Source organism: Frankliniella occidentalis, unplaced genomic scaffold (assembly GCF_000697945.3).
Source record: "Frankliniella occidentalis isolate FOCC.00 unplaced genomic scaffold, Focc_3.1 Scaffold499, whole genome shotgun sequence".
Taxonomy (NCBI): domain Eukaryota; kingdom Metazoa; phylum Arthropoda; class Insecta; order Thysanoptera; family Thripidae; genus Frankliniella; species Frankliniella occidentalis.
Window position 1 is genome coordinate 1 of NW_026267617.1, and position 10,096 is coordinate 10,096.

The window sequence follows — 10,096 nt, forward strand, 5'->3', positions numbered from 1 at the left end:
AAAAAAAGTTCCGTTCAGGAACGGATCATGAAAGCAGATGATACGAATTCAAGAATTATTCCAGTCTATAATATTTCAGTGGAAAATCACGTTACGCATTACTTGTATAGTATATAGATAATTTACAAATCTTAATTCACATTTAATTAGGTATTCATGCATAAAAAGATTTGGGTTGTGTTCTGCGTCTCCTATACTTTGTAATGTTTTGAAGGGTCTAAGACTCGGTCTAAGACTAAGTCAGTGTGAAGAGGGACGTGGAGACAGTTTGCGAGTGATACTTTTCAATAGAGACATGGTTTGAAAATAATGTTTCTGAATTCATTTAGTTCTGTCTCTTCATAGTTACGTTAGAGTTTGAATTACCGCGCCGCGCGCGTTCCTCAGCCGAGACGGTCCGAGCCGAGCCACGAGCTGCGCCTCGAGCCGAGCGGCGAGCCGAGTCTGCTGGAGGGAAGGGGGTAGAAGGGAGGAGAAGGGGGCGTCTGGCTGTGGCACGGCGGGCGGCGGGCGGGATCCGCATCGCGCGCCCCTACACTATTGGATGACGTCATGCCTGGTGCCTCTCAGCCTCAGCGCTCCGCATGAGAGTACAAGCAATGATACATAGTTAAGTAAAGTATAATTAATTTCAGTTGTGTATAATGTATCATCTGCTAAAAACGTGTATCATGGGCTCATGACACTACGGTGTCCACACGGATGTCTCATATTCGCTAGATTTTTTATTGGCAGATGAACCGAGCAATATATCCACAAGAAAAGGTTGGGCCGATCTGAGTTCCGCCCACGGCTCGGTGTCGGCCAGGGCCTTGATGTTGTCCACCACGATGGACGTGAGCCGCTGGCGCAGCGAGCTGCTGATGACCTCCGACAGGCCGGCGGCGGCGGCGTGCAGCACCTCCAGGGCCTGGAGAGGGTCGCAGCTCCACAGCCCCATTGAGCATTCGGTGCGTAGCTCCGGCACCATATACTTATCGGCCAAGTGCAAGAGCTCCAGCTCGCTGCCTTCCCAGTTCTTTATGTGGTCCGTGTAGATGTACTCCAAAAATTTCTCCAGCACTGCCCTGGAAGTGTCCACCAGCTGGATGCGACCCTCGCGAGCCTCCTTGAAGTCCCCCGTCAGCATGTTGCTCAGGACCGCGCTGCGGACGGCAAGCACGGTGCGGTGCGCGGGCAGCTCCACGCCGTCCACCACCAGCTTCACGTCGCAGTGCGTACCTTGGAGACGGGCGCGATTGAGGTGGAGGCCCGCACTTGTCCTGGGGCGCGATCCCACGTCGTACACCGTGAAAAGAACAGTCAACTTGAAGAAGGGTTCACCCAGGGGAAGAGACACCAGATTCACAAAACTTTTTTTTGCTTTCAGGATGACGTATCTCTCGGCGGACGGGTTGGGCGGGTTTGGTTGCTGGCCAGCAGTACTATCGTGACCCCCGATCATCTTAGTGTGTAAAAGGATGGGATAGTTCACCACGCTGGACACCACGCCGAGCATCAAACTCTGTTCGATTTGCTGGAGGATAGGCCTTAGTAAAACGTCGCGGCCGTTCTCTATTTCCAATTTGCTGAGCGTGAGGGCGGGAAGGTTCACGAAGTTCTTGCGCCGAACTGTCTGCTCCGCAAACAGCAGCGGGCGCATGTCAAGTCGTCGTTGATCAGCCATGGGAAGTTCCTGCAGGCTGACAGGTCTCGTGAAGCGTTGGAAGCTGAAACAAACATGAGGGGGAGGGTGTAGAGTTCGAACCCCTCGCCGAGAATGCTGACCGCGAATTCGAATGCATTTCTTTCAGATATAGTCTTTCTTTTATACCATTTACAGTACCGTAGGAATTTAAACTCAACTAAACTGCAATCAAACAGCTTTAAACAAAGAAAATGAAAATTCTAATGTTGACTAGGTTTTAAGACTCTTTAAAACCTTGTCCGATACAACACATTTCAAAGATGTTTTAGTGTTAAAAAAATAACAAACAAAAAAAAAAAACTTATTTGTGAAATTTCTTCCGGAACAGTTCAAAATACAGTAGCTGTATTCAAGAGGTACTATAGAATATCTAAGGCTTTAAGTACCTGTCTCTTTACTAGTTCACAAGCAGACTCCCTCTGATTAGTCACAATGCTAAATTTTCTAAGAGCAAATGGAAGCATATATGCAAGATTCAGAGTCTCTGCGGCTGATTGTCGAAGGTTTTGTTTCTCAATGTGAGTTGCTGTTATTACAGTGGGCTTGTTTACTCCAAAAAAAATTCCTAACTTAGATATTCTCTTATTAATTACATCTAAATTTATAGATGACTCCCTTTGCAAAGCATGGGCCAGTAAAAGACAAATTTCTTGTTTCAAGGTCCCTTCTATTACCACATGCATTAAATCTTGAGGTAAAACTTTAGTGACGTCACAATCATCAATTCCCATCAACACACTTTTACTATTGATGCCGTATTCAACTGAAGGGTCCCTCTGAGCTTTATCACCATTGTATGCAAGAACTTCTTCAACTTGATCCTCATGATTTTTCTTAGTTCTCATGGGGAAAAAAGATTCATCAAAGTGAAGAAAGCAACCATCTCTGTGAGCATAACAGTGTCTACAGTGATGGTCAGCGAAATGGCTTTCTTTAAAACCACCTATAGCACCCAATGCTGGATAGTCACCACAGCAAAATACAAAAACACCATAAAATATTTCCTTAACACCACTTATATCAAGGATTAAACCTTTCTGTAGCTTATTCATTATATCAATAAAGTTAGCAAGAATTCTTTCATAGCCATATTTTTTTAGCACTCTTGAATTAACAGCTCCCAAAAGGAATATTGATCGAGTAGATGATCGCAGTTGGGGGGGAATATTCAGTAGAGACCAATATATTAATGTCACATTGTGAACTCCAGATTTACTACTGGCTGTATCTGTTGGTTCTACCCCATCAGTGTAGATACCAATACCAATAGTATTTTGAGGGTGATCTTTCACATGATCATTGCTTTGGTAATAATAACCATCTACAGCAGAAGAAAATTCACCATCTTTGACAGGTTGGGGATTTTTCACGCACTTGATTACTTCTGGACACGATAACACTTGTTCCAAAGCAGGCTGAAAAATGGGATAATGTAGCCAAAGTCAACATCTTTTTGTGCTACATTATCACGTTTCATTACATTCTTGGTGAGCAATACTACTTTCTCAGGTGCAACATAGCTGTGATTTTGTTTTATGTAACTTAGCAAGCCATCGGGGCTCTTCAAGCCATCAAAAACAGAGCAACCTATTAGTTGACTTGTGACGTCAGTTATTTCTTCCAGAGAAAGAACACCATCCAGTTCTGCACATTTATCAACTAGACGTTTCTGAAAGAAATTGTAATATTTTACATTAAAATCCTGATTTGGTTAATTAACAACAGAAGGACGTTTTCACCCAAACAAGCACTAGCAAAAAGCTTACCTGTACTAGGCTGAGAACAGTAGAAAATAGTTTGTCCACGGAATTCACAACATAATTTACAATGGTTTGGGTGGCATTTAATTTGTCGGTTAAGTCTATAAGCATAATGATGGCAGATTTTTGCTTGAAGTAAAAAAAGGTTTCTCTCGCAACCCAAGATTGCTGTGCCTTTCCCTACACACTCTACGTGTAGAGGGACTTTCGTGCACATCCAAATCGGATGCAATTACATCTGGTCTCTGGATGTGCACGAAATCGTTTGAGTTTTTCGGAACAAAATAAATGTCCCTCTACATTTAGGGAGCCGCGGGCGGGTACTTTTTGGCGCACACTTGTCCCCTGTGCTATGCATGCGGACGGCAGCGGCGCCCCGTTTATCGCCGGCACAACGCGGCTCCCTGGGCGTGTGCGGGACACGTGCGGGACGCGTGCGGGACACGTGCGCGCCGGCCAATGAGCGGCCGACCAACACGTATCGGTATGATGAACTGGCGGCGCGCAGCGGCACTACTGCAAACCAACTCCGCAACACACGGTACGGTATGTGCGCGCACGTGCCGAAGTGGCGGGGCGTGGCGGGGCGTGGCGGGGCCGTTAGTACCTACATGCGTGCACGCCCCGCCACGCCCGGCAGCCCGGCGGGGGGACGCTCCGAGAATAGCGGATGGGCAAGAGGTGAAGGAAGATGGGGAGGGGTAGGAGGGCGGCCCGCGGGAGCTGTTTCCGGCGTCAGGGGGAGGGGAGGGGGCAGGGTTGTATATGCGCACGAGACGTGAGTGCGTGCGGGACTGTGGCGACCAGCAAGCGCTGCGCCGCAGGCAGATCCTGTCGGCATGGAGGGCGAGGAATGGGCCGACCATCTTTATTTGCCTGCCCATGTTCCATATTCCCTCAGATTCCCTTTGTAGCTTTCGTTATTGTTGTTTGAGACGGCGGTATAGGTGGAGGGGGAGCGAGTGAGAAAGAGAGAGCGAGAGACCGACGGAACGAACGAACGAACGAACGAACGAACGAACGAACGAAAGAAAGAAAGAAAGAAAGAAAGAAAGAAAGAAAGAAAGAAAGGGTGCTGAGATGGAGTGAGGTTGACACTCAAGTGCGGTAGGTCGGGTCAGCCTGAGCAGTGGGTCCATCATCACGCCCCTATCCGCCGCTCCCAGAGAACAAGCGGAGAGCCCTTTCAGCCCTTCAGCGAGCTCGAGCTGCATAAATCAGCCCGCTCCCATGACGGACCAGTCAGCCCGGGGGCGCTGGCGGGGCCGAATAAAGTTTTGGAGCCGAGGCCGGCGAGGCCCCGGGCCGTAACGCCCATTCAATATGACTCAACTTTTAATTGGGCGTGAAATCTGAAGTATAGATGGATAGTCGGTCCAGTATTTGCGCGCGGCTGGCGTTTTGAGCGCTGCTTCGCGCGAAGTGTTCTCTTTCCATCTCCTTTGGATGCGGCCCCGCCTCGCTTGCGCCCCACGAGCTCTCGTGCGGCTGGAGAGGGGCTCAAGCTCTGAGCGAATTATGCTCCTCCTCGACCCGAATTGAAATGGCGAATTTAATTACGACAGTACAGTGTCTGTTTGTGGTAATAAGCAAATATACTATCAATGAAGTGTTGCACTCCGCTATCGATCCGTGCAACGCTTTTGCATGAGGACCTGAGTCCCCGGAGAGCTAGCGGACCCATGACATTTCATATTGGTGTACGCTAGATACCACGTGGCTGATTAACCCCGCGCACTTCTGTAGTTGGACTGTACCGCACGCACGAGTGCGGGCGGGTTGCCTACTCACCCGGCCCCTAAGGCGCCGTGGACAGGGGCGATAGGCAAGCCCGCCCGAACTCCAGCGTGCGGTACAGTCCAGCTATAGAAGTGCGCGGGCGAGGGGTGGCCGACTCGTATAATACTCCGTACACGGACCCTATAGTACCGTATAATACCTATAATATTTTATAATACCTATAATACTTTATAATACCTAAAACGCATGTGTGTAGGTTAATAGTTAAGCCCCTAGTTTTAAACATGTTGTTTCTGGTTATTTTTTGAGTTAAAACGCTTCTCTTAATGAAAACTGGGTTGGTATTACGTATGTGGGCTCCTGTTTAAACAAATCAAACAGAAAAACTAGTTCTGTAAACTGTGGGTTTGTGAAGAATCAACAACTTTTCATATGTGAGTCATTTGTCCCAACTATGACTTAACGCCAAGATTTCTGAAGCCAGGCTTGTAATAAAACCTTTCAGTTACTTTCAAAATATTTGCTAGACATGTCATTTTGGGCTGAACCAATGGCAACTGCAGAATTGTATTATTTAGAACAAGATAAGAGTTCTGGTGCATATTTAAAAAAAATCAAATCCACAATATGGTTCAAAATTATTTTCTTAATCTATAAAATTGTAACTTTCTACAATTTTCATTGGTTTAGCCAAAAATGACTTGTCTAATAAATATTTAGAAAGAAACGGAAAGGTTTTTATCATTATTCTGGCTTTAGAAATGCATAATTGGGATAAATGACTCAAGTAGGAAAAGTTGTCGTTTCTTCACAAACCCAAAGTTTACGGAACTTTTGTTTTGTTTGATTTTTTTAAAGAGGAACCTATTTACAGTATGCCTACTCAGTTTTTATCAACTGAATCGGTTTAACTCTAAAATATAACTAGAAACAACATGTTTAAAACTAGGAGCTCAACTTTGATGTAAGGGCTTAAGTAGTCAACTGATGTAAATCTTAAGCAATTGTTAAGCACCTGGAGTGTGTCACCGGAACTTCTAGCTTAGAAGAGTAACCTGTTACACTTTATAGTATCTTATAATACCTTATAATACTGGCTACAATACCATAATATTTATAATATCCTGTAATATTCTATAATACTTATAATATTCTATAATACCTATAATATTCTATAATACTTTTATAATACCTATAATATATAGTACTCCGTACACGGTTCAGGCGAGTCGGCCACCCCTCGTGCGCGGGGTTAACCAGCCACCTGGTATTTACCGCTATCATGCGGCACAATCGACATTAGAGCTAGTGTTTGGAGAGAAATGTCTCTTTCTTCCCTTGGCTTTCCCCGCGCGCGCCGCAAACGACCATCCGCACCTTGGCCCTGCCGCAATCCGCAATCGACAGTCGACCCTTCTGACCTGGGGGCTTAGTGCCGTAAATGACCATACGCCCAACGACGTACATACGGCGGGCCGGCGCCTCGCCCTCTCTCTAAACTAACTAATCTCAATCGAAAGAGAACAAAGGAAGGACGGGTCATTGTAAAAAAAAAAAAAAGTCTACAATTTCCAAACAGTTTTAAACTGTCAATTATTACCACATTTTAAAGGTGTAACTTTTTTTTGTTATTGTAAATTGTAGGGTTAGTGACAAAGGAATTAGTTTAAGCCAGTTATTATATCAAATATTAAAATTGTTTAAAGTCTCAATTATTTAGAAATCAAGTGGTAAAATCCGTGTGCCCACCCTCTCTAAAATAAGACCTGCCTGTAGGAACCGAGAGCGCAGACGGAAATGGGACTAGTACGCAATGAGTCCTCGCGCCGATTTAATTTTTGTTTCAGGCAAAAGGGGACTAGTACGCTTTTAGTACGCTCGGCTCGGCGCACGGTCACTGTTTGCGCACTAGTCCCCTCCCACTAAGGGACGGGACCAGGGCACACGGAGGGCGTTTTTACGTCACTTTTGGGCGTGTTTGAGACCAGTCTCCATGCGCCCGGAACAGTACGCTCGTGGGGACTGAATGGCCCCTGTTTGGGGACCGACAAGGGGGTCCGGAGGGACATACACACTCAGCTCGAGGTGCCGCAGGGACGGTAGAAGGGGAAGCGTCCTGACCAGCGGCTGCAGCTGAGGGAGGAACTCCACCCCGTCGTCGTTCTCTTCGCCCTCGCGCTCGTTCTCGTAATCGTTGTCGATGTCCAGCACCTCCACGACGGACCGTCCCGAACACCCCAGGCCCAGGGCCTCGACCAGATCGACCCCGACGTAAGCCGAGGTGCGGGCCGCGGGCCGGTACTTCAGGGTGAGCACGCGGAGCTTGGGGGCGCGCCGCAGCATCTCCGTGGCGCCGAGGACTCCTGGTCGCATGTCGGGCGTCACGTGCAGCGTCACGTTCGTCAGTGACGGCGCTAGGGTCTCCATGCCGGGGAGCAGCGAGCAGGTGAGCTCTCGGAGCTTGGGCATAGAGGCGGGCAACAACCCCGTCGAGATCGTGATGTGATCATCATCATCTCCGAGGTGGACCTCCTCCAGAGTAGCCGCGTGCCCCGCCAGCACCAGGTCGACGAAGGGCTGTGACTTTGAGCTGAGAAGGCACTTGAAGTACTTGAGGGACGGCCGGGCCACAGAAGTGTGCATGCTGCCCGCGGAGAGTCCGCCCATCAGACGGAAGCTCTGGACATCGAGCTTCTCGACGGACGTCGACGCCAATGCCCCGAGGAGCACGGCGGCGTCGGCCCACGTTGTGCAGAACGTGACCTCGACGATCTTCAGCTGGCCGAGCGCCTCCTGGTTGCGCACGATGAGTGCGGCGGGCACGCCGCCGGCCTCCGCCACTCTCAAGTTGAGTCGACGCACCGCGCACCTGGTCGTGGCGTACAGCGCGAGGTGGTGGTCTGGTGTCGATTTGACGGAGACGGTCATCGAGGCCAGGCGCGGCGCCAGGCGCAGCAGCCGACACATCTTCTTGGGGCCGTCTTTGATGAAGAACTTGTAGGAGGCGCCGTCGAATCTTCGGTGCCGCCACACTGCGGGATGGAGGGCCAGGGCGCCGAGCCTCTTGCACACGAGGCGGCACGAGAAGAGGTCGTCCACGCCCACGAGCCGTAACACCTGCAGCACCACGTCGTCCGGGAGCTGCTCCATCGCTAATGCAGACACAAACGATACAAAATTTAGCCACAGACTTGAGGCTTCTGTTTCGTCCGTTCGTAGTAAACCGGTCGTTTTCCTGCCCCCATCCCCGGCTCAGATTAGAGGCCGTTCATAAATTACGGAAGGGGTTTTAAAGGGGGGGGGTCGTCGGAGAAAAATTGACAATGATGACAAGGGGCGAGGAGGGGGGGAAGTTTTAGAACTTGGTTTAGTGAAAAACTATACGTTTTTAGTGGAAAACGCGTTGTCCCAATAAGCATTTCAGTAAAGCTGAAAAGCAGAAGAATGTGGGGAAGAAGAAAATGGAAATCATAATGTTTTAACATATGGTGAAAAGCTTTGTTTTAAATATCAATACTTTAGCTATAATTCAGGTTTATTATGATTATGAAACTTCATATATCGGCCTCAAGGGTCAAAACAGTTGTCAGCGTAAAGAGGGAATAAAAACCACGAAAGAGTGGGGGAGAGGGGGAGGGGGTCGTCCTCGACCGAAAAATGACACACATGGCTGACAGGAGAGGGCGGAGGGGTAAATGACCAAAAATCACATACGTAATTAATGCACGGCCCCTCATAAACATTGAGTACTCAGAAAATAGTCCCCACTCTCGTATATTGAGTAACACGGCCACACGGCCATAAATCAATCACTCAATGAATGGCTGCAGTTTGCTGTGGCGCACTGGAAAGTTGCTTTCACAAGTTTAGTAAAGTACATTGTTGACACGTTTGAGAAAAATCTTAACCCCGCTCCCGGCGCTCCCCCCAGGCTACTCCTCACGGTGAGGCAACTGTCGAGCGGGATCACAACAAAGCACCATAACCTACTAGCGGAACTGGTTTCAAACTGTGATTTTCGTCGTTTATTCTGTATGCTAATCAAAACACATGTGTCTACGAAGTCTGCACTCTGGTTGATTTGCGGCTGTATACTGACAATTTTGGAAAGTGTTTTCCACCTTTGGCATATGTTTCCGAGCAACAATCTGGACAAGTTGAGAAATGACGAGACATTGCACTGACGGACGCTTTACGAGCCGATTCACGGATGACTGACCTACCTGTGTTGAAAAACAGGGAAGAGTAGAGTTGGGCTTTCCGAAAGAAAATCAAACTCCAGCTTCAGGTCGCAGAGCGATGCGTTATGATGTGGTGCGAAGAGTAACTGCGAGTTTTAGACTGCCTGTTGTCTCGCTCGCCGCCGCTGCCACTGCCAGCCTGCGCGCACGAGCTGATCTCTCTGTCTCACCAGAGTTGCCAGACCGAGTCGAGAGATTTTCCCTACTGGAGGGTGAAAATTTCCCTTTTTTTATCAAAATTTCCCTGAAACCAGAATTATACGTTTTCATTATAAAAAGACGTGTTTTTTAACCTTTATGATGTCTACGGGGTTACATTCAAGGCTTTTGGGAATGCATTTGGACTCATATTGTACAGATAAATGCAAAAATAAAATGAACAAGAAACATAGTTGCCATCGCTGACATCAACCCAAGACAGAAAATTCAAACAGTCTTGGACGGAAAATGATGAAAAGTGGAACCATAAACCAGATTTGCAAGAGCATTTGTTGCGAAAACGAGTAATGCAACCTAAAAATAGTGACATATGGCAGATTTTTACGAAAATATGCACATTATTTCACATTTCCTAGGAATTTCCCTTTTTTTCGCATATTTTCCCTTTTTCCCTCCGCCCCCCAGAATTTCCCCGAAAAAGGGAAATTTCCCTCGATCTGGCAACTCTG

At 47.8% G+C, this 10,096-nt stretch overlaps 1 protein-coding gene across 1 annotated transcript; it reads right to left on the reverse strand.

Moving 5' to 3' along the window:
• Nucleotides 1-6,957: 6,957 nt before the first annotated feature.
• On the reverse strand, nucleotides 6,958-10,090 carry LOC127751459 (uncharacterized). The gene is made up of 3 exons (XM_052275048.1): nucleotides 9,900-10,090; nucleotides 9,411-9,672; nucleotides 6,958-8,339 (listed from the first exon to the last, which is right to left on the reverse strand). Exon 3 carries the CDS (start codon nucleotides 8,335-8,337, stop codon nucleotides 7,150-7,152), a length of 1,188 nt encoding a protein of 395 aa, XP_052131008.1. The 5' UTR covers nucleotides 8,338-8,339; nucleotides 9,411-9,672; nucleotides 9,900-10,090; the 3' UTR covers nucleotides 6,958-7,149.
• Nucleotides 10,091-10,096: the final 6 nt, after the last annotated feature.

Excerpts from the sequence above, each read along its gene's own strand:
- LOC127751459 (XM_052275048.1), bottom strand. The coding sequence starts at position 8,337 with ATGGAGCAGCTCCCGGACGACGTGGTGCTGCAGGTGTTACGGCTCGTG.